Source organism: Cuculus canorus, chromosome 5, assembly GCF_017976375.1.
Source record: "Cuculus canorus isolate bCucCan1 chromosome 5, bCucCan1.pri, whole genome shotgun sequence".
In the NCBI taxonomy this organism is placed as follows: domain Eukaryota; kingdom Metazoa; phylum Chordata; class Aves; order Cuculiformes; family Cuculidae; genus Cuculus; species Cuculus canorus.
This window is the reverse complement of record NC_071405.1, coordinates 43,749,007-43,773,702: the sequence shown is the minus strand read 5'-3', so window position 1 is coordinate 43,773,702 and position 24,696 is coordinate 43,749,007. Positions and strand designations below refer to the sequence as shown.

The following is a 24,696-nucleotide window of genomic DNA, read 5'->3' as shown; positions in this document are numbered from 1 at the left end:
AGGCCTCAGCATCTTGCAATACTGTTGATGTTTTTCTTCCAATAATATGATCAACTATGAGTAAGCATCAATTACTGACAAGAGAAATGCATTTTGTGGTGCTAACCCAAGGTCATGTGAAATGTAGCTAAATTTTCAATATAATTGGTTATATGACACAGTATTAGAAGTTTTACTCTTTGACACTAACTTAGCTCTGCTTAGTAAAAATGTAGTAAAACTAGTATTAAGAGTTTGCAGAAAATATAAATTTAGTTTCAGTGACACCCCAAGAACTGTTAAAAGCAAACAACAAAGGTTAGAGAAGAAGTATTACATGAAGAACTTAGCAGATATAAACCCCGTGCTTCTGCTTCCCTTTCTGTAGGTGTAACAATATATACTATGTCTAGTTCAGCCAGTCACGTTTTTTCAAGATGTTCACAACATGGGTTGGGTTTGGAAAAGATGTAAAAGAATAATGAGAATTTTGGAAATTTACATTATGGTGAGAAATTTTAAAAGATTTATGTAACCAGGAAAATATTAGGTAGTAGTACGATTCTAGTCCTTAGAAAGAGAGCAGGAAGGGAAAAGAGTTTTGAAAGAAAAGGACTTGGGTTGATCTAAGAGCTTTTAAGTCAGGGTATAGCTGTCTGATGGCAGGATGCTGTTGTACAGAAGGATGGTGGATTCTTCTTCTCTAAAGTCAAGACAGGGATTTTTGTCCATAGGAAATGGTCTTGTTCAGTGACAAGATTGTGTTTAAGGCAGGATTCAATAGCCTGTGGTCTGTGTAGTGCTGCAGATCGTGCTCAATTGTCTTAATGGCTCCTTTGGCCTTGAAACCTATTACAGTTTAAAGAGCATCTTATAAGTCTCAGGTGAGACTAATGTTAGCTCAGTCTTGGAAGCCTAAAAGGTAATAGGAAAGTGCGATCTCGCAAGCCAAGTACAGTCACGTTGCATCACTCTCTTTTCTAACATGGCAACTGTGGAATTACCATAGTGTTCAAGTCCCTGTGGTGCTTGTGCTGGGCACTGAGGAGAAGAGCAAAGAGCTCCCACAGATCCACTTTTACCACTCTGCATAATTGGTTTTCACATGTATCTTTCAAAAATGTTTAGGAATAGAGTATTGCAGTGGTGCAGAGAAAGCAATCCCAACATGGTTAATTATGTAAAACACTGCAGTTGAATAGCACTATGTAAATACCAAGTATTATTTTTTCTGTTCAGTTATAATTGTTATCCCTTACAACCCTTATCAGTAAGTGTAATCACTGATAGCAAGATTAGACAAATACAGGGGACTTCCTGAAAGGGATGCTCTTTGCATTCTGGCTCCTACAAGACAGCTTTCAACCTGCCACATTAGAGCTAACCACATTGCTGTGTAAGACAAAATCTCAGCACTGACTTTTTTAATGGGGCCAGCACACATCAGTCGTTGATTGAGATGGGCCATGCCTGAATGTGGATGGAAAATAACAGCCTCAGAAGAAAGTGTGCCGTGAAAAACACTACAGTAGCAGAAGTCATGAGTCCTTCTCCATTGTCCTCTCTGCATTCACACTCCTTTCTTTGCAAAAGCATTTTTCAGACCTTGAGCAGAAGGATGGCACCATGGTTAAAGTGGTAGACTCAGACATGAGGGACCTAGGCTACTGCATAGTTTTTCATTTATCCTACTACTAGTTTTGATAGAGACTGTCGTCACTCTGAGTTCACCAAGTATGACTGTGTATGGCAACTTTTGCTTAAAGAGGGGGGAAAAAAAGTTTTTCCAGAAACAGAACCACATTAAGATAGCATTTCATTTTTGTGAGGCTGGCCCAAATCAGAGGGGAGGTTTGACTGGGAGTATGGATACCCAGTGCACATAGGGTGACTTGTCAGTGGCGATTTTTTTTTTCTTCAAGTGTGAAAACCTGAACACCTTTTTCAGGGGGCTTTCCTCTCTGAAAATTTTGTGCCTTGAGAAATTGTTTTCCTCTTTTTAACAAAAGCATGCAATTCCTAAGTAGCTGGGGACAAGGAAAAAACAGTGTATGTCAGGCCTGTCTTTAATGAGAAAGCTGTAATTTTGGTCCATGACTGATCTGTTCAGATTGCTGCTAAGGAGTTGGGTTGAGCTGCACACATGCAACGTGTGTTAGAGGAAAAGCATTAGATGTGTTTTCCAGTTATATTAAGCCTCTAGGTCAGGGAGCTGCTTCAGATTAGAACATTTTATTGATTTCTTTTTAATACCTTCAGCTAACCAGACTCACAACCTTAAAAGGGTCAGAAACACAAGCAGGTGACTTTAGTGTGTCATGACTAAAGACTACAAAAGCGTACAAATTCTCATAGTTTAGGATGTAAGTTACCCTGAGCTGTATTACATTCCTTACTAACCAGGACTGGTTAAAATTACAGGTGGAGATCATTAGGAAATGAGAAATAGGCATTAATTTTTAAAATGTTGCTTCATCCCCAAGATCTTTGTAATCAATATTTGAACACTCCTCCTAACTAACCAGGCAGTAATTGGAGAGACATGCAGAAAATGCATTGGCTTCACTAAAGCGAGCAAATTCAGCTCACTTTTCCTGCTGCGTGATGCCTTTCATGTCTATTTAGACTGCTGTAACCAAGAAGAAAATTTGACCCATTTCCCTCTACCCCAATCATTGTTTCTCTTGGATCAAACTATACTTTGAATTACTGCTGAAGCAATCTAAACCACTCAATAAACATGATTTTACAATAAAACTATCCTATTCACCAGTTTTTACAGTGAGGCGTATAAAAGGCACCACACCTTGTCCCTAGTCCTCTGTCACATTTAGAAAACGAGGAACTGCTGAAACCTGTCTGTAAAAAGGACTGGACGTCAATTTCTTTTCATGAACCCTATCCCTATTTTACAGGAATTTGGCAAAGAAAATAAAACCTACTTAGCCTTCAATACTGAGATTGCCTGTAAAAAACATACAAGAATCAAACTCCTTGCATTTCTGTTGCACTAAGATAGAAACTTTGTGTTTAACATCGATTACCAGCCCTAGATATCCCATGCTAGAGCAATAATTACTTGTTAACACAAAAATAAAGCTGTTTGCAAGCAGAACTTTGCATTCAATAAATACAGTACACAGACCTAAGTGCTGTTCGGTGCTGTGCGGCTGGGAAAAGCAACACAACCTTTGACTGCATTGTCGTGTTGAGCAGCCCCTGTGTGTCCTGAGCTCTTGGGAACCAACGAGGTGCTTTAGAACCCCGTGGCTAATCACTAGGGGAGCGATTCATCTTTTTCTAACAAAGGAGGAAAAAATGTGTTTTGACATCTCAGGAGACAGAGCCTCCCACATAAATCATGTGAAACAAACAGCAATGTCTAATCAGTATTCCTGGAAATCTTCAGCAGCAGGAGCTTAGATACTTCTGTGCATTTGAGCAACTCTTCCAAACACTGAACGAGGGTTCCTAGAACTACTACCTGATTGTCACATTCTGCTGTAAGTACTCACATTTGTCCATGTGGGCAGGCACAGTTGCATCTAATCATGCATGCTCCTTCACAACTGCAAGCCCTAGAATCAAGTGGCATGAGGTGTCCAAGTCAAGGTGTTTTAAAGTACCTGCTATTCAAGACAGTAGCTGACATTTTCAACAGATTATCCCATTTTAAAGTATGTTAGCTTGGGTACCCCAAAATAAGCACTAATAATTATTTCTAAAATAATTATTAATTAATAATTAGTAATTATTTCTAAAAACCATGTATTGTTCCCTGTTGAAATTAGGAACGGAATTGATCAATTAGGCAACCTTGTCTAATTTTATCACTTAACTAGTGAAGCAAGCAACATGGGACTATAAATGTGACCACAAAATGAATGTGGCAATAGCAAGAATCAGGTCTGCGATGGCTTCATGGCGTTCAAGCAGTTTAACTTTCTGGCAGTGGCAAAACACCAGCCTTTATGGCAGAACGTGAAGTCTGGTATAACTGGCTACAACAAACTGCTGGCTACAGAAATTATCCTCCATGTGACCTGAGTTTTTCCTCCATCCTCCTTGCTCAGAAACCTTGTAAATGTTTCTCTAAAAAAAAAGTGACTCTAAAAAAAATGCTCATATTTGGTCATTGTCTTCAATATTCCCCTTTCTTCTAATGGTCCCTCATCTCTCTCAATTTCACTACTTGTCATTCAGCTTCATGCACACACGATAATCAGTCACTTGTCACATGATTCAAAATCACTCCCACACTGTTTGGTCTCTTCTTAGATCTCCATAATGTGGTCTCTCAGTTTACTGAGCTCTCAGCTTATCCATCTTTTTGGCTTCTAGCTGGACCCCTTTGCTGAGTCTATACTGGTGACTCATTCAGTCCTACTGCTGCTTGTTTCTTTGTTCTTGTCTCTTTGACTGACTTCCATGGGTCAGTGCCTCTGCTCCTTAGAGAAGCCATTCACGTGACGGCTTCATTGAACACTGTCCGCTCACTTGCTCATGCACTCCCTGTTATCTGTGGTGTTAGTACTCTTTGGTGTTCATTACCTCCTCTCCTTTAGGATTGTGCATCATCTGCTGCTTAATTTTATTGCACATCGCTCCTTTGTCTTCCAAAGATGTGACTTCTCTTCCAGTTATAGTTCCAAACATTATTTCTTCCAGTCTCAAGACTATTGATCTTTACGCTACTTCATTCTTTTTTACCCTTGGTCTTTTCTTAGTCCTTTCTACCATTACTGGGGTTGTCTTGTCTGCCAGCAGTGGCAGGCAAGCATCAATATTCAGTCCTCTGCTCTTGTACAATATACAGACCTGTGTGGGCAGGCAATGGGTGTCCAGCTGCAGCTTGTCTGTACAACTGCACCCCATCCTTTACCAGGAAGTTGTACCCTTTGGAGTCCCAACCCTAGATCATAGCCTACCCACCTTCTGCTTCACAGGTGCCATAGGAAAAGCTATCCTCAACACTGTTAGTGAGTCCTTAACTACAAAACCCGTACTTCATTTTCATCTCTTTAGTCTGTCAGACTTTGACACCCTCAGCCAGGCAGTATTACGGGGAGAAGGGGTCCAGTCCTAATTTATGCAAGCCTGTGTCACTTGCGCTTGGCCAGAACATCACTCAAATGTTTCAGCCCTTACCGTTGCACTCTCTGCATCACAGATGAGATACATTCTCATGCTTGCTATTTACAAGCTGTCACTTCTCACTGTCTATCAAAGAGCTGTCTTCTGACTCTAATGATGACAGCCTGCAAGACCTTGTTAGATAAACCAGCTTTCCTCAAATGTATGCCATGTGTTCCATGCCACTTCTATCTGCTTTTGAGACCTGGTATGCACAGAGCTCCTTTATGGGGTATAGGAAAACAGAGGAAAAAAAAAGAAAGTCACAAACTTCTTTTAACTTTCAAGTCAGTTGGTAGAAAATGAAGCCTCTAAACTCACAAATGAAAAAGTTGCAAGCTGAGGATCAATTCCTGCTATGGACCAAATCAAAATTCTGAGCAGAACCTTGGGGGCATAGATATTAGTCTGAGAAAGATTTCCAGCTTCTGCTTGGTAGAATTAAAACAATGCTGTGAACACTAAAATGTCTGTACCGCTGACTTTCTGCCAGTGCAACGCGTGACGTCTCTGCCCTCTGTTGGTTTTCAGTGGCAGACAGTACGTGCAGCAAGATGTGAACACTCAGCCCTCCATGCCCGTAGACTCAACAACTATTACACGTTTAGGGAAAACTCTCCCTCAGGGCAGCGTAAACGTCAGAATCTGAATTAGGTCCTTGGTCACAGTGATTCAGACATCTGCGTGATCATGAGTCTACCAGAAACAAGAGAAATGGTCTCTACAGAGATGTGAAAAATATTATACACGCTTATTTGAAATCACATTTACATATAAGATCTTGGCGAGTCGTTTTGGGGCTAAGTAGGTGGCTAGCATAGCCTTGAAAAAGCGTGAAGTACTGCCAATAGTAGAGAGCATTTCTGCAGCCCAGTGTCATCTTGTTTTACTCATTAGTGGTAAAGTGTCTAAATACTGACAAATTCATACTTTTGAGTTAGCACAGGAGTGACAGATGTGTATGCATGTATATGGTAATGAGTCTTAGTTTATTTTGTATCACAGGAATATACCAGTTCCCAGAGGGGAAAGATGTTCACAGAGCCATTCCCTGTACTGTTACATACATTCCCTGTACCTTGCATCCTGCTACCCAAATGGAACAAACCTGATATAGCCCTAACACAGTCATTGTCCACTGTGTCGTCATATGCAGATACTTAAAGCATCACTATTTAGCAGCATCAGATGATGACACTGAGGAACTGCACTAAGGAGAGAAGAGGAATCTTTTACTGACTGACAAACTTTCAAAGGTGATCAGTAACTAACAGCTTAGAGAGAAATTTGCCTCATTAACTTCAATCACGATTTTAGAAGTAGTGTGCCATAGAGATCCCAGTATTTTCATCTCTTGGGTGCTGTATTTTTATCTTTAATATCTTCTTTTCCTGACAACAAGCTACAAATGATTGTTATAGTCCTGCATAATCACATCAGGTCTTAACCTCACTGCTTGGCTGGGGGTTGTGCTGCTTTCAGCTCCTGTCACTGCAAATAGGTGTTCTGCTTCTGGTATCAACATTAGCTATATAGAAGACCCTATTTAAACATATAGAGGAATGGGGGAAAGTGTCTATTTGAGTAAAGCTAAGGAAATACTGTATTTCTTTAAGATTTCAAGCCTCTGCTGGTGTAATCAAAATGCACTGAATGTCTAACTCCAGGAGGGAGAAGTAAAAATGAGTGGAAGTCAGTGACAGATCATACTTATGGTATCGTCTTGGTTCTTCTTTTTCCAGTTCAGATGCTGTGGAGTCTCCAACTACACTGACTGGTTTGAAGTGTACAATACAACCCGAGTGCCAGACTCCTGCTGCTTAGAATTCAGCGAGAACTGTGGCCTCCATTCCCCAGGGACCTGGTGGAAAGCGGTGAGTAGCCGTCCAGAAGTTCAGCAGCTGTGCTACCTGATGTAAAGGGCAGGCAGCAAGTCATTTGTGGGGCTCTTCACATGATAAGGTATGTTGTAGTTGTACTCATCCTTAATCGGAAGGTTTCAGAAGGCTCATGTTGAGCTGTGGCTTTTGACTTCCAATGCAACTGGCAATTTAATTATTTTTATGAGCTGAAGCCTTTCCTTTCAGTAGGCATTGAGCTGCTGTTTTACATTGCGGACAGGTAGCTTCCAACACTGATCCAGAGCTCAGTCTACCTAGATCTAGGCACAAAATGTCAGGATTGGCCTTTTTGATGTCCCACTTACTGGAGTCAGATGGACATAAAGGCAAATGGCTCATCCACCCAAGAGTATTGAAGGAGCTGGCCAATGTCCTTTCAAAACCCCTTTCCATCATCTACCAGCTGTCCTGGCTGACTGGGGAAGTTCCACTAGACTGGAGGCCGGCTAATGTTGTGCCCATCTACAAGAAGGGTTGCAGGGAGGATCCGGGGAACTACAGGCCTGTCAGTCTGATCTCAGTGCTGGGGAAAGTCATGGAACAGGTAATCTTGAGTGCTATCATGAAGCACATGCAAGAGAACCGGGTGATCAGGCCCAGTCAACATGGGTTTACAAAAGGCAGATCTTGCCAAACTAACCTGATCACCTTCTATGACAAAATCACTCGACTACTGCATGGGGGAAAGGCTGTGGATGTAGTCTTCTTGGACTTCAGTAAAGCCTTTGACACAGTTTCTCACAGCATTCTGCTTCAGAAACTGTCAGCCTCTGGCCTGGACAGGCGCACACTCTCCTGGGTTGAAAACTGGTTGGATGGCCGGGCCCAGGGAGTGGTGGTCAATGGAGTTAACTCCAGCTGGAGGCCAGTTACAAGTGGAGTTCCTCAGGGCTCAGTACTGGGTCCAGCTCTGTTCAATGTCTTTATCAATGACCTGGATGAAGGCGTTGAGTGCACCCTCAGCAAGTTTGCAGATGACACTATGCTGGGAGGAATTGTGGATCTGCTGGAGGGTAGGGAGGCTCTGCAAAGGGATCTGAACAGGCTGGACTGCTGGGCCGAGACCCATGGCATGAGGTTTAACAAGACCAAATGCCGGGTCCTGCACTTGCGGCACAACAACCCTATGCAGCGCTACAGACTGGGGGAAGAATGGCTGGAGAGCTGCACGGAAGAGAAGGACCTGGGAGTGCTGGTTGACAGCCGACTGAACATGAGCCAGCAGTGTGCCCAGGTGGCCAAAAAGGCCAACGGCATCTTGGCTTGTATCAGAAACGGTGTGACCAGCAGGTCCAGGGAGGTTATTCTCCCTCTGTACTCGGCACTGGTGAGACCGCACCTCAAATACTGTGTTCAGTTCTGGACCCCTCACCATAAGAAGGATGTTGGGGCTCTGGAGCGTGTCCAGAGAAGAGCAACGAAGCTGGTGAGGGGGCTGGAGAACAAGTCTTACGAGGAGCGGCTGAGAGAGCTGGGGTTGTTTAGCCTGGAGAAGAGGAGACTGAGGGGAGACCTTATTACTCTCTACAACTACCTGAAAGGAGGTTGTGGAGAGGAAGGAGCTGGCCTCTTCTCCCAAGTGACAGGGGACAGGACAAGAGGGAATGGCCTGAAGCTCTGTCAGGGGAGGTTCAGGTTGGATATCAGAAAAAAATTCTTCACAGAAAGAGTCATTGGGTACTGGAACAAGCTGCCCAGGGAGGTGGTTGAGTCACCTGGTGTGAGGTGTTTAAGGAACGGGTTGATGAAGTGCTTAGGGGCATGGTTTAAGGGAGTGTTAGGAATGGTTGGACTCAATGATCCAGTGGGTCCTTTCCAACCTGGTGATTCTATGATCTACCACAGAGCACAATCCATAGTTACGTGGTTATAGGTTATTGTGGCCCAGGCAGTCGTGAGGCAAGAGGACTGTATGAGCCTGGAAAGTCCTGCTTCTGCCAGGAACCCTAGTTCAGGGGCTTCCAGTGCACAGCAGGAGAGTAGCTGTTCCACTGAATTGCCAGCAGCACTTTTTTTTTTGCAATGATTTTTTGGACTCGCTGTAATCAAATTCAAAACACCATGGGATAATTTCCCTACAAAGTCCTCAGCAAGATCTTTCTAGAGCAGATCGTGAGAGCCTAAATTCTTTGAAATTAGCTCAGCAATTTTTTGTGCTAAATACAAGTAGTGCAATTACCCAGATGGGGTGTGGAGTAACACCAGCTGATGAGGTGGAATTATAAAGAAGTTTTGCTGGTTCTAGTGGTTTGTGAAGACAATGCATGAGTAAAGCTTTCTTGGCCACGGTCTAGTGAGATGTCATACACATGGATTGGCACTGGCACTCAAGCAGCTCCAAGTCAAATTTTGAATTTAAGGACTTAAATGCTCTTCTGTTTTATTTGGGGTACCAAGAAGATCCGTACAGGTTAACACCATGTCGTGTGGTGGGCATTAATAGTTTTTCCTTTATGCATATGTGAAAGCCACTAACTGAAGGCTGCATAATTCTTGGCTGTGTATGTTTACAAGACAGCAAAATATTTGCACAAGGTTGTTTTGTAGACATTATTTATACATTATTTAAAAAAAGGTTTAATTTGGGCCAATTCTGCCCTCCCCAAAGCTAAGCCAGGAACATGAAGTTACTGGTACGGCAAGATTTAAAGCAGGAAGAAAATAAATGGAGAAGTGCCCGTACTGCTATTTGAAATGATGGGAAATGCTATGCAATGGGCCCATGCACAGCAGGAGTGGCTACTGAGCAGCTCTTAATGAAACTTTTGAGTTTGATATACATATATATCTATAAAAAATAATATATGTTTTCCTGAAACATGGAGAAAATGAAAGGCTTATTCTAATGTTCCCACTGCTTCTAGTTGGTTTTCAGAGGGCAAAGAGGACCCAAATCCACTGCTTGTTTATTTTCAGTTACTGACCCAGCTGATATGGAGCAGTGCTCCTGCAGCATTTTGGAGGTATACTTTCTCTGTGTCATTACAGTTAGTACTCCATGTTCAAGCTTCAACCCAGAAATACACTGTTGTTACTCCAGTCCCCAAATGATAACCTAGGCAACCTAGCAGCTTAGTCTGATCTGTCCCTTGTCTGTCTTTATATTCCCAGGGAAGTAGAGCTGTGTGTTTATGGCTAATACAATATTCTGGGTGGGTTTTTATTTTTTCCAGCCTTGCTATGAAACAGTGAAAATATGGCTCCAGGAAAACTTACTAGCAGTGGGAATCTTTGGATTGTGCACAGCTATGGTGCAGGTACAGTTTAATATCAGTTTTCAAATTCTAATTAACTCTTAACTAAACAAGTAAACATAGATCCAGATATACTCTGTTCAAGTCTGTTTTAATAATTCCAAATTTTGCATCATGTTAGAGTAAAACTCTGCAAGATTTAAGTCTTTTATGTTTTAATTTATTTACAATACTATGTACAAGGTACAGAACTAGGATTACTGCACACATTTTCTGGTTTACAGTGGACTGCAAAGAACAGGCAGTTTACCAAGTGGTTTATGTAAGACTTAGACTAGACTCAGCGGAGCAGTCCCCACCATCCAAAGACAGAAGGCAAGCCAGGGTAGGGTGAATTGGGTATTAGGGTACTTGTATTTGTCCAGTATTTCTCCAGGGAGAAGACTATGCACTTTGGCTAAATATGTAACTTTAAGATAGCCTAGAGATAGCTTAAGTCTTCAACGCCATGCTCAGCCCTAGCGTAAGTTACAAGTTGGATGTTGTTAGCAGTACTGAACCTTGCCAATAAAACTATGCTCTTTTAATTGCAAAAAAACAGGTATAGACTCGCTTATCGTATTTTGACCTGTAGTTATTTCCAGTATAACTTTGGTCAGAGGAGAATCAGTCATCAGTGTAGTACCTTGTCTGTTATGTACCCGTGTCTTTAATCCAGCTTGCCATGTTTGTGCCCATAATGTAGCCCCAAAATAGCACAAACCTTAGCCTAAGAATACACAGGTGAAAGCTATCAGCGCTCCATTTATGGCCTGAAAGTCCCATTCTGGAATGCAGTGGAGATGGAGCTTTAGTTTACAGCTCCACCTTTCTCTCACATGCACCATATAAGCAGAAAGGATGACATTGCGGAGCTAATTAATGCCCTGTAACTCCAGATTAACCCATGGGGTTTTGTAATGTTGCCTGGTACCACTAGCAGCAACAAGAGAGCCCAGGACCAGAATCCCACTCACATTCCCCGCAGTGTCACGTTAGGCAGGATCCCTCTCATATGTCACATATTGGCTGCAACTTATTAATCCAAATGCCTGACTCCTCATAGGCCCAAATTCAGTAGAGTTTTGGTTTTGTTTTCTGATCTAGTAAGCACATATTCTGAGGCAAAAAGATAAACACAAGATCACATGGCAAAGAGACAATGTAAGACTACTGTTAATATATTACAATATTTTTTTAAAGCAGCTTTTGAGCATCTATTCAGCATTTAAGGAATATTTAAAAGATATTTTAATATGTCTGCTCTGACAGCAGTTTATGTCAGAGTCCTTCTCATTGACCTTCATTATATTTATTTATTTAAGAGGTATTTAAGGGTATTTAAGAGAATACTATTTTTCTGACAGAAAGAAATGGCTAGTTTGCATAGGAGAAAACAATTCAGACAATTTAAAAATGCTAATTAATATTCTTAGTAAATGCTGTGAAGTATTGAGCAAGTGAGAAATACCTCAGAAGACAAAAAGATTTTTTGTCTATCTTCCAGCTGTACTCTGTGATTGAATGTCATTGATGACAAAAGTTTTGATGCACCTAAAATGCATCAGGCTGCCTTTATTGCTGCTGTTACAATATTGTTCTTTCCCCACATGACAGATTTTGGTTTTCACATTAACCATTTTATAGCTAGAATCATACAGTGACACAACTTGAAGGACGTTCTTCTGACGCACATGCTGTATCTTTTTTAATCATGCATACTTAAAATTATAAAAGGAACTCAGCCACCAAGGTTTTATTATACAGCTGTCCCTGAAGGTGTTTCACTGCTAGGAAGTAGAAGGCAGTGCTTAGGAGGCACTTCCAAAAGGCATGTGCTTACTATAAAACTTACTATTTCACTGTGGATGAACATGAAATGAAAATGAAGAAAAAAAATGGGTATAAAGCTGTCATTTATAAAGTAGTATGCTTGTTATTCAAGCAGTCTTTTGAAATCCTTATTAACAGGAACTACTGTTTATGTAAAGAGTAAATCTGAAGTGGTCAAATTAAGTGCTTATAATAGAATTCATACAAAAAAATTCTACCTGGCAAACCTTTATTTCAATGACAATTTTTACAGTGGTGTTGCAAATGAACAGAAACAACCACTTAGTACATTCATGTAAACACTTCAGCTGGAAGGAAAATAAGACTTTCTTCCCCATCCCCTTTTCTGATGAAGTAATCTACCAAAGACGGCACAGCAGGTCAGTAGTTGGGCTGGGAGAACCATTACCACCTCCCTGCTGCTTCTCTTGAATAGGCAGAGAAGAAACACATACATTGTTGATGAGGCATTGATGGTAATGATTAATGCATGGACAGTCTCCAGTGATTTCCCCATAGGGACCTGTGCACACATACACTTGGAAAAGTGAAGTAAACCACAGCACGCTTTATGTCGGGGATGAACCTGATTGTCTTTCAAATAATAGCTATAGAGACAAAGAGATAGTCACATAGTTCCACAGCTGTGGGTTGCTACTATAAAGTATTTTCCAGCAAGGCATCCAAACATTTCTTTCCAATATACCTCTCCCCAGTGTCTTGTGGCTGCTTTTCATGGAGAGATCAACTCTCCCACGCTCTCCCATGTTCATTCTGTAAAACAGCAACACAAATAATGACAAAAGGCAGACAGAAACTAAGAACAAAACAAGAAAATGAGCCAGCAGAAAAAACAGTATGTGATGTGTCTTCCTGCGTGTGAACAAAGCCAGTGTAAGCATGCTTTTCTCTCTCTCTTTTTTGTTTCAAGAAATAGGGATTTTTTACTTAATGAAAAACGATTGTTTGTTTGTTTTTTCTCTTAGATTCTCGGACTCACCTTTGCAATGACCATGTATTGTCAGGTAGTCAAGGCAGACACCTACTGTGCATAGATACCATTCCCAATCTTTCTGCTACTCCTCCAAAGGACACAGGAGAAGTCTCCTTCATGCTTATTCATCTGACCTTTATTTTCTTCCCCTTTGTACTATAACTGTGTATAATGCTATCTTTCTGAAGATTTTGTGAATCACCCCACTGAAGGAGGAGAAGGAAAAAGTCAGTACTTGAACTGGCACAGGTAAGAAGCAGCCTTGACTTTAAACAGAAGACAACCTCCAAAGAGCAATGTTCCTTTTCTGTGGCCGATGGCAAGGCAAAGGAGGCTGCTTGTAAGGGGCTAATCTGCAAAGCGAAGTCAGGAAATGATTGCACTGAGGCAGCTTCTGCAAAACCTGCCAGGTTGCCTTCCTGCATTTCACGGTCTGGAAGAGAGAGCATATAAAATGAATGTTCTTCAGGACGGGAAGAAGGTACAGAATAGCTAGCACTGAATGCAGTTGTAACTTGACTACAGTTTGCACACATCAAAAAGTCAAGATCAAGCAGCTCTGCCTCCAAGTAGCTTGAGATGATTTTGTAACCAGGAGAGGATCACCTTCAGAAATGTATTATTTTAAAGGAGTATTTTTAATCTCATGTGCTGCAAAGTCAGGCTTTTAATCAGAATTTGTACAGAATCTGGCTGTTAAGGGAAAACATTGGACATTGTCTCACTTATTAATTGCCAGTGGTATATAGATGGTTGTCTGTATATGTAATAATATATTACATTCATATATACATACTGTTCTGAAAGGAGGTGAAAATACCCAGCATCTAGCCTCAGAAATAGGGAACCTTTCTATCCCATTTTACATTCCAACTGAAATAACTTGGTATTATTTCTTGTAGGAGGCACTATCACTTATACCTCTGGGAAACAAGTAATTACTTTCAGCTGTATCTTCATTTCAGTAAACAAATTGTGAGTGGGCTCTCTCTGTCATTCTACTATTTTATTTTTTTATGATCCCTGTTTCAAGTTAGTCTGCCAAAAAAATATCATTCCTTTCCACACTTGAAGATGGGTACAAAGCTGTCAGCTGTTCCTTCCCTGAATGTCACCATTTTATTAATTTACTTTGGGATATTATCTTCTGCGGGTAGGATAGTTTACCTTACTGAGAAAAAAAATCTTTTGCACATTGCTCATTTTTCTGAGAGTTAAGACTTCAGGTGTTTTTCTGCATAGCTTTTTTTCTTCCCATGCTTACAACAGCCAAGACACATCAGTCTTTGTTAGAACTGGAGTCACCTCTCAGTTCTTTTTTTCAGACCCATCTCCCTCCACCTGGCTGTTGGCTAGAATATGCCCCACACTTTCTGGAATTTGCAGAAACCAAAATCATAACTTTTCTTAGCCATAAAACAGCTACCAGTTGTCTGATTTCCCCACCCTGCATTAGTAACTGAAGTAATTCATTTAGTACCGTTCTGTGCGCACCTTCTAGTGATGAGGTTAAGAATCAGCTGGTTTCTGTTGTTCAAGAAAAAACTCCCCCATCAGCGAGCAGCCTCAGATAACTCACATGTAATGGAGAAGCGGAAGCACAGCAGGAAAAGGAGACAGCAGGGAACAGGCAAACAGAGCAACGCAGCTGGCCTGCTCCCGGTAGCCAGGCTTTGAGGACCTCTCAGCTAGTGACAATAGACCAGATAGACAACCATGGTGCCCTGTTTTCCCATAAAGCTCAATGCAGCCATTTCTACTGTGACAGACTAGAGGCACATATTAAGATCAGGCAAAAAAGTATCCCTGTACTTTAGTGCTTAGAACAGCAGGTCTCAGCTATGAGTGACATTTTGCTTACTTTAATTTAAAGGCAATTTTAGACTCAGCAACCGACAGCCTATCAAACAGTCTCCTTAATACCTGTAAGTTACCCTTTTCTGGACCTGCACCATTGACAAATACTACTTTTACTGCTTAAGTTTTGGGTTTTCTTTCCTCTTTGCTGATTTCCCGCAGTCTTCTCACACTCAGGCCTGAACTACTCCATGTTTTATGGGGAAGTGCTTAGGACAGTCTGGTGTATGAAAGAGCAAGTATCTTCCAAACTTATAGCCCCCAGCTTCATGCATCGACCTCTGTAGCACGGGGCACATAGCTCTGTAGGCTCAGTTAAAATGCACACAAATAATATATTGCTCCCATGTGACTTCCTAATCACTCACTATCACAGCAACCTCACCAATACTAAAGAATTCTACTGCCATGATAACAAGCCTTAACAAATGTTCAATAGACCTCAATACAAGACAGAGGTCAAACTGAGCAAGTAGCTCAAATACAGGTAGCCTGTACCCTGAGCAAGAGGTTACTCTTAGTGTTACAGTCACTCCAGTCTCAATGGCTTCTGCTTCCTGAGCCCAAGCTGACTTGTCAACTCTCTTGCTCTTCAAAAGATAAGTTCCTTCCTTCCCTCCTTGCACTCTGTTCTGTTCTTGCCTGCATAGGCATGATTCCAGGTTAGAAGTACCATTAGTTCTTGCTGTGGTGTGTAGTTTGTACACACAGGTGCTCCTGCTCACAGCTCAGAGTTCCTACCACTGAAAAGCAGCATAACAAGCAATGAGTACATTAATAAAACTATGATTTTTAAGAAAGATAAGAGGTAGACAAGTCTATTTCTAGTGATCCCTGCCATTAAAAATTAACACTGAGATAGCAGGCTGATGAGGGCTCAGTTGGTAAGAGCAAACCATTGTGCAACAGAGCTCCCAGAGGACAACTCTCATCAATTTGCCGGATGGTGGTGTAGGGAAAAGAGAGATCACAAACTCTCTTCCTGTGCGTCTCCCAGTAATATGCATCTCTTAAAGAAGACTGCTAGGTTTCTGCTAAGCCTACAGAAGAAACAAAATAAGAAACAGAGACTGAATATAAGTCACACTTTGTGGTTCCCTCTAATAATTTTCGACAGTTTAGGTGTCTTTACTACAAGATAAACTGCCTTGGTTTTCAAAAACATGTCTATAGGGACTGTAAGCAATACTGACTTGGTAAATCCCACTCACTGCAACAGAAACACACAGCACTAACTGCTGAAAAGAAAGGAAAAGGGAAAAAAAAAAAAGACCCCCCAAACCACACACTGCTAATAATTCTTTTAAACACTACCCTTACACTGCCAACTGAGATGCTACTGCAACTTGTTTATAATTTAAGATGGACCATTTTCTATATTTAATGTTATTAACTCTCTTCACACAGACCAAACAGATGTTTTGGTGCTTACAGCATTACCAGCAAAATCCAGTTTTGATACTCTGAACATACTTCATATAACAAGCATTGCATCCTTTCTCTGGTGATGAAGTCAGAATATTTTTGTGGTATGTAACAGCAACATTTTTTTAAATAAAAATAAAAGGGATAGTTCCATATTATGCATAAAATTTCATATTGAACTGGTTGATTAGAAATGCCTTGTGTACATAATACCCACTTAAGAGGCCACTTATGTTTTATCTATGCAGGACAACAGAGAAGTCATTCCAATTGCTTCCATTAGTGATTTGTCACTTTAAGTCTCTTATATTATTTTCACTTCTTATCTTTAAACACGAAGGAGAACTTGATACATTTAAATTAAAGATGGAACCAAAGGCAACAAAGACATGGAAGGAGGGCACTCCTAATTTATACTCATTTCTCTTTCTGGTTATTAACAGTACATGAAGGCACAGGGCACAGGCCTCTACCTATTGAATTCAGTAACATCAGGATTTAGCTTTTAGAGTCAGTCTAATATACTTCTAGCTACTTATCTTCACAATTATAATAAGATATACATATATATATTTAATAGAATATAGTTTATTTTGCTGTAGAGCATCAGTAGCACTCGGATCTTATTGCTTGTAAAACAGAATTATTTAGCTCCACATCTTAATAGTGCACAGTCACTGAAATTCACTCCAGTTTCTGTTCTATGAATACTTCTTTGTTCCTCCCCTTCAAAAAATGCAAACTTGTAAAGGTTTATTCTTCCATTTAATAACTACCATTTGAATGCAGCATTGTATGATTTGTAATATGGTGAGGAAGGAACAGTACAGAAACTGTAGAAGTATTTTATCTTCCATCAGCAATACAGCTGCTATGTGAAGCCACCCAAACTCCTCACTTCTCCCAAACTAATTAGGAACTGGTTACATCTTTCAGTGCATGCAGCTCCCAGCTGCCTCTTTGCCATTCATAGATAGGACAGAGGTTGTTAGCATGGAGAAAGTTGAAGCCATTCACTTATCACTTAGCTTCATTGTTGTGCTATAAATGTGGCACCAAAGGTACGCAGCAGAAACCAGCCGTTGATTGTGGCATTTATTTTAAAACCAGGCTCGTTATTAACACTGCCTGCAGGACTCTTGCTAAGTGTGAATGATCTTCACAGATACTAAGTTAGACAATTCACTGTAAGAAATCAAGCCAAGACTCACCATGGGAAATTGTTTGAATACCATTGTGAATTCTCCCAGATTGTCACCAGTATTTTAGCACAGTGGGCAGGTCTCCTTAGTTCTTTGGATTTTGTTGCTGCAACTACAATGATATGGTTTTGTGCATTCATATAAAGAACAAAATTTAAAATATACATTTTATTTTTTAAAAGTTATTAAATATTCTTTAAAGTTTACAACAGAATGTCTTTTGTATTCTTTATAACCAACTACACTACAAGCTATTCACACCCAGAAATGTGTGCAAGTGCACACACACAATGTATGCAATTAAAAAAACAGACAGCATGCTTCCTTTTTTTTGTCATTGCTCATTATGTATCTTTGATTTAACTAATCCTTCTGTATAGATTTTTCTATTATTATTATTTAAGTGGCTTACCCATTTCCAAGTAAATTTACACTTCTTTCTTCTTCCTCTTAAGGCCAACTTGAAATTATGTGATAGTTGATAATTCAGAAAATACTGGGGAATGAGGTTAAGGTGTAAGAAAATACTTAGACCCAAAGCAAATGATTTTCTGTTTAGAACTTGTCTTTTACTGATAGCTTTGAAACAAAAGGACTTCTCTTTTTCCAAGGTAGTTGCTTAGATTCAGAAATTGCACAGATAAATGGAAGATTAACACCTGACTGTTAAAATGGAGCAACTCAGAACTCCTACAATATCAGATCAGAAAAAAAAGTCTGATTAGGCAGTTATCTTGTCTGAAGTAATGTCTAACACTGCCTTTTTCAATACAATTTATTGTATCTTCCATGTCAAACAGATTCATGAGTGAAACTGCCCCTGAATTGTGTGCCTTCTGAACAACAACATAAGCGTACTATTGAAAACACAAGGGTAGACGTGGCCTGAAGGGGGAGAGGCAGAGATTTTGGAGGTTGTTGGAGGAAACCTCATAAAGGATAACACAAATCAATGGTGAAAGTTTCTTACAACTCCATCAATTCGGTAGACACATTTGTATTCTTTGAATTTTCTTCATCCTGTTAAGTGTACCACCAGATGGTCTCACCAACCACATCTATCTTTAATCTCTTTCTGACTTTGTGAAACTTTCCACTTCAGCCTTACATTGTGGCAGTGAATTTCATCATGCTGTATGCATTTAAAAGAACTCTTCTTATATGGATTGTAACACGTTACCTTTCAGTTTCATTTATTCACCATTGCTTCTATACTTCAGGAAAGCTAGCTTAAATATTCTTCCAGAAATATATGGGCACAAAGCAGCTGTTTTACCTTTACAGTCTAATTTGTCTGTCCGCTAATGCTTAAACTTGGGTAACAGAGCATGCTACTGATTTTCGAGACAACGTTGTTTCAAAAAAATTAAGCCCCAGCAGCTATCCCCTGGTTCAGTTGTCTTTGCTTTTTGAACTACATGTTGGCATAGACAGAGGTGTTTATTTTAATCACTAGCCTCATATTTCAGCTGACATCCTGCTATTTTTCTCAAAAGTACTTAACAGAAACTGGGAATTTCAGGCTTAGCTGATTATACCAGCTGTCTAATGTAAAGTACTTACTGCCTGCATGGCGATAATTTTCAAAGAGACTTAAGGGTAGCCTATAAAACTTCATCCAAAGTTTTGTCTTGACACATCAAAAGTGCGAAATACAGAGCCCTGTGTTTTTTACTTTCCTTTACGTTAAAAAAAAAAAAATCAAATAAAGAATCTATCATTATTAACTCACATAGTGAGTAGAATTTAAAAGGCTGTTTTTCTGAAATCCCATCAGTTGCCCATATATGTCATTTTACCCCAGGCCTTGCTTCCCCTTCCCCCCAAAACTGTTTCCCCATAGAACACTATGTTATTCTATTCACTTGAAATAGTGGGTTTTGTTGACCCATAAGGATGGCTTAGTTTATGTTCCCAACTCCAACAGCCAGAAAATGTTCCCTAGAAAATCTACACCATTGCATGTTAGACAGCTACACAGAGGGCCTATCAGTTATCTTGCAATGCATGGGTTTTTAATAAAGAAATGGCCAATGGGTCAAACAGGTTTCTCAAACAACTCGTCCCCTGGTATCTTTTAGGCAGAAATTGTTTAGGCAGAACATTTTATTACTACAGAATTTCTTAAGAGAGACTTCCGCGTACTCATGGTTACAAGAGTAACTGGAAAGCATGGGATCCTTATATCCTATAAACCTCTTCTTACATTCCCGTGGCACTGGTATTACAGACTATAGTTCAATCAGAACGAACAAAAAATATGTAACTGTAGATAATTAAATTTATATAGAACAAAGTACAGCATAAAAAACTGTTAATGCATATTGCTTATGTGTTTATTTTTCCATATGGACAGCACAAGAATTTCAGGTGTCAAGCATTCATCCCAAAGATACTAAAAATTACTATAGAAATAAAGGGAGTTCAGGAACTGGTTTGTGAAAGTCTATTCAGATCCACCTCATCATTCCCCTCTTCTACAAATATCTTTCCTTGGCTGTAAAGCTTAAGGCCATCACTGCTCCAGCCCTTCCACTTCCCCTGTACCACTCAAATCTGCTGTTCTGCACACAAGGTTACCTTGTTAATTAAGGTCCCAGTCTGCCAAATGCAGAGGGGATTCAGTTATTTGTATTTTATAACCTTAACTGCCCAAGGTCAGGCATCTTACATGGCCTTATGAAGTTCAGGTTTGATACTGAGTTAGGAGACAATAGCAGAGAAAAGTGATTACTGTAACCAAGTAATCCATGTCAGTCTAGCTATAGGCCTAACTAGTGACTATATCCGAATTGCTCTCAGTGTCCTCAGTTCCCCAGTACAAGCTTGCAAATGGCTAGATGAGCACTACCAAGCAGAACTGTCACTAGTTGTTTAGCATTTTTCTGAGGGACTAGTACTGTGGGGGTTATTTTTTTTTTTTTCTCTATTAACCCAACTTACCTTGGAAACTCACTCAGTGTTACTGTATCATCCACAGATGCCATTAACTAATACTGATATTATATCACCCTAGATAGTAAGTACCCAGAATACCAAGCTGAAAAATGCCTAGAAATGGTGCCATTGCTGTTCCTTTGAAATGCTCACATGCATACCCACACTACTGAAGTGACCAGAGCAGCGTATGCATCCCCACAGTTTTGTACAGTGGCAGGCTAACTAGCCAAGGTAACATCTACCAATAAAAAAGGTAATTCTCAGTTCTCTCATTTCTCAAGAAACTGAACACACACACTCTCATACACAAGGGAGTTAAAGCTTTTAACACACTAAATTATGATTAAGAATTTGCAAATACTCCAGGAAAAGAGCACTTCACCATGATGCTGCTTCCAGTCTTTCTTGGAACCTCTATTTTCACTCTACAAGGCTATACCAGTATCACTTATGACAGTCAAAGTCACTAAAAGCTTCTTCATAGTCCTCAGAGGACCAAAGCCCCCTCCTCCCCCACCACCCCGACTTCTTTTTGCAGCTGTATTAATTTCATTTGAAAGTTACATTGGCATTAGTTGAATAGGGAGCTGCATGGAGCTACAAGTAAAGCTTGTTGGGGAAGATTCTTCATGCTGTGAGCTCAGCTGCAGGAACTGGACACACAAGTATTTTAGAGAAACAAGACTATTCCTGCCTAGAACCAGAGGTGCTTGACAGTTCTCCTGGTGAGCAGCTAAGTTATGCTACTTGGTGTCTCAAGAAAACAGATGCCTTGAAACCTCGTGGTTGAAAGTACTGCTACTTTTGGGAGAAGAACAGAAATTGTAAATGCAGACCTGTGCACAACTGAAGGAATTATGGATTTGCAAACGCAAACAGAAAAGAGTATATAGACTGAACTCATGTGTCATATAATTACCAATTCGCTTTTCCTTAACAAAATAACTCACCAGCTTGGAAATACAGCTTGTTGTCATGGAACTTGCTTGATATTTGGTGCTAATAAATACTGAAGTTTTAAATCTCCTTCCTGTGAAGTCCATGCATGAGAGTTCTTCCCTATTACATACTTTCTTACTCCTAACTGTGCATCACAGCTTGTCACCCTTACACAACACAATCTACATTATCAAAAGGTCCTTTGAAATAAGTGTTTGTAGGTTTAAAAGAATTATCACATGAAAAACTGGCACACTTAAAAGCTTGCTGCAAATCACACTCACTTATTCCTGATGGAATTGAGTTAACATACACCCAAAAATCCAGATATATATGTTCTTCTCAAAAGCAGAATATTCCAGTGCCAACAATCTTTACTCTGGATGACATAGGACCCCAGTTTATCCAGAATTCTGTACCAGGAAAGGTGAGGAAAAAACCAAAAGTGACAGGTATGAAAAAACATCAATGAAAAATATGGCAGAAGGTTGGGAACAGAAAAGAGACTTGATGGACAGTGCTTGGCACCTGAGCGGACCAGCTGTATGGTATGAAAATAGAGCAGTATCCCATGAAATACATGGTCAGCTCATTCACAGCAGATGCAATGCAGTGTGTATGAAGTCTCTCTATAAACTGTTCCTCCTAGCCCCTGTGACTAAGCAGACTGGAAGGTTTTGAGCCTTGTGCAGATGTTGGTTCTCTCAGTCCGAGGACTACAGCAGTCCTTCTCTGTAGCATGCTGGGATTCAAATCTGAATGACAAAAGCTGTGATGCCCAGCTGGTACTGCAGCTGGGGGGTAATCACTCTATCCCTTCTATAGAGGGGATCTTACCAGCCCCAGCAGTTATATAGGTAACTTCCTAGCAGAGGTACTGCAGCTGATACTGTCACCAGGAGAAAAGGAGGAGTCGCCAACCACATCTAGTGTATATAGGGCCAAAGATATACATATAAATATTAAGGGCAATTGTGTTTACCTTTTTTCCTTGATCCTGCTTTCATCCTGTTCAACTGCTTTCCTGTCCTCTTCGGAGTGCAATACCATCTACTCCCTGCCTAAGTGCTACAGGTTCACAGAGCTACTGAAGGACACTGGAAGACGTGGAAGATGCAAACAGTTACAAGGGGTACAGACATCCATTTCTCTTATATTCTCCAACCTCCAGTACTTCCAGCCTCACAGGATATCAATCCAGGGAGCAGTGGGGGTGAATTTATATGTAATTGAAACATTACTGAAAGCTGCTGAGGTACATGACATTAAGAACACATTTAGAAGTGTGTCGCAGCTGATGCATCACTGGTCACATGAAGCAGTGTCCTACAAGTTTTCTTAACATCAGTGCAATTAAGCAGAAAGTAAGGGTGTTCAACTGCACAGTCAGATCTAGTACCAAACAACTCAGTGCCCTTGTGCCTTATTTGCACAAGCAGCTCTGGTGAAGTATAAACAGAAATAAGGGACAAGGCCATCAGCTCTGTGCTGACGATTTTCATTTCAATTTAGTGAGCTCTCACTGAAATTAAAGATTCCCTGAGAGCTTTGTAGCATGAAGTGGCAAATTAAATTGAAATCGAGATAAACCCCAGAAATGTTTACACAAGTAAATCAACTCTAAGTCCAGACACCTTTCAGACTGTTAAGTTCTTATATAAATAAGAAACAGCAATCTCCTACAATGAAAATATTTTCAAGCCTTTCAATTTTTCTGAAGATATCCTGGAATTCATCACATTGTGACTACGCTATTATTACAGTGAGACTACTCAGATCTCTATCAGAGAATAAAGTACTATCACAATGAGTTACATGAACCAGAAGCATCACGGAATTTCAGACAGGACTTTTAAAAAAAAAAAAAAAGAAAAGAAAAGAAAAGAAAAGAAAAGAAAAATAATCAGGCGGCCAGCTGAGCCAGTCTAAACTTCCTCTGGCTACCTTAATGAAAGCACCTATCACAGCCTCAATGTAACTTGTAACCTGTCTGGAAAGTTGCTCAGCTCTGCAACTCTTCTTCTTAGGTCTGCGTAAAATTGTTCCTGTGGCAACATTAGAGTAAGACATGAAAACCCACAAGAAATGACCCTCTGGGTGTACAAATGTACACAGAATTGAGCCCCAGGAATAAAAGCAGATTTCCCAGTAGGGAAGGTTGTGCTGTAGTTTCAGTTATGTCTTCAGTGCAACTTTTGAAGCAAAGAATGTGATGATTCCCCAGGGAAACTGCACAACCACAATGCTTAAGCATATTTAAAGATTATCATTCAAGGCTTTTAAACCCAACTCTATGTTTCCATTAATCCACTGAGCTGCCAACCCAATCTCACATTGGCAGACTCAGTCACTCTAACAACAGAGAGCTTATTAAATATTAAGGTCTTAATCTTAAGTACTTCTGTATGACTGAGAAATCCTTAACAGTCCACAGAAGATAAACGTTTTCCCACTGAAATTTATATATACACATGGTGGTATTAGATAAAGGCAAACGTCCCCACACTAGCAGGAGAAGTATGTAATAAATCCATTAATTTTAAAGCAGTATATGTGGCTCCCACAGTCACATCTGCCCCCACTTGTTTAGACACACGGTTCATGGGCTTACTTCTAAAGGGCAAAAGCTCACTTTTCTCTTGCTTTGAAATATCAGCTTAGCAATTAGAAAGAGATTCCTGGCAGGACTCGCACTGCTCTGATAATGCTGATGGGAAACACTACAGGTAAAGAGGCAGAGAGATAAACAGTTGATTAAAGGTAGCAAGACCAGCAGCATGTCTGATATTTGATCTCTGCTACTTTCCATTATTTTACAAAAGCATTCAGCCAAGATAGCTTTTGTTTTAAATTAAGCTAACTAAAATGAATCAGCTGGATATCCAATACAAGATTTTCTGAAAAATATTTTTCTTCCTAATAGGGAAGGGGGAGACATCTCGTCAGATGGATTACTTTCATCTTAGATTTCAACTGGTTCACTTCATATCTAGCAGAACTTGGGCTAAGGGGAAACCAGGAAAGCTTTTAGTTGAGATTTTTAGCTTTTCATACTGTTAAGGTGTTCCACGGGACCAACAGTAAGACAGATGGTCACTAGGAAAACAGTGGCAAATGAGGGTCCTGTGTGGGGCCTCTCCTGTGGAAAAGGGCCGGGGAGAACTCACAAGGATGCTGAAACCCCACTGGCCTGTTAGACCCAAGATCGGTGTCGATCTGTAGTCCTGCTGCCCCCTGAGGCAGCCTTGTGAGCTCATGGG

The 24,696-nt window shown here is 40.4% G+C and overlaps 2 protein-coding genes across 11 annotated transcripts in view; one reads left to right on the top strand and one right to left on the bottom strand.

Annotated features, from left to right (window-relative positions):
* TSPAN4 (tetraspanin 4) overlaps positions 1–13,204 on the top strand; it is a 454,376-nt gene extending 441,172 nt beyond the window's left edge. For all 9 annotated transcript variants that reach the window (XM_054068313.1, XM_054068306.1, XM_054068309.1 and 6 more), the window contains 3 exons: positions 6,855–6,986; positions 10,187–10,270; positions 13,066–13,204. In XM_054068313.1, the coding sequence (XP_053924288.1) occupies positions 6,855–6,986; positions 10,187–10,270; positions 13,066–13,134 (285 nt within the window). In that variant the 3' untranslated portion in view covers positions 13,135–13,204. The remainder of the gene's footprint in view (positions 1–6,854; positions 6,987–10,186; positions 10,271–13,065) is intronic.
* A 2,635-nt stretch (positions 13,205–15,839) lies between these two features.
* CHID1 (chitinase domain containing 1) overlaps positions 15,840–24,696 on the bottom strand; it is a 139,992-nt gene continuing 131,135 nt past the window's right edge. The window contains exons 13-14 of one of the 2 annotated variants that reach the window (XM_054068303.1): positions 17,567–17,669; positions 15,840–15,970 (exon numbers count right to left, since the gene is read on the bottom strand). The gene's annotated coding sequence lies outside the window, so the exon portion shown is untranslated. Of the gene's footprint in view, positions 15,971–17,566; positions 17,670–24,696 lie in introns of those variants that run through there. The other variant, XM_054068301.1, reaches the window with a different exon arrangement.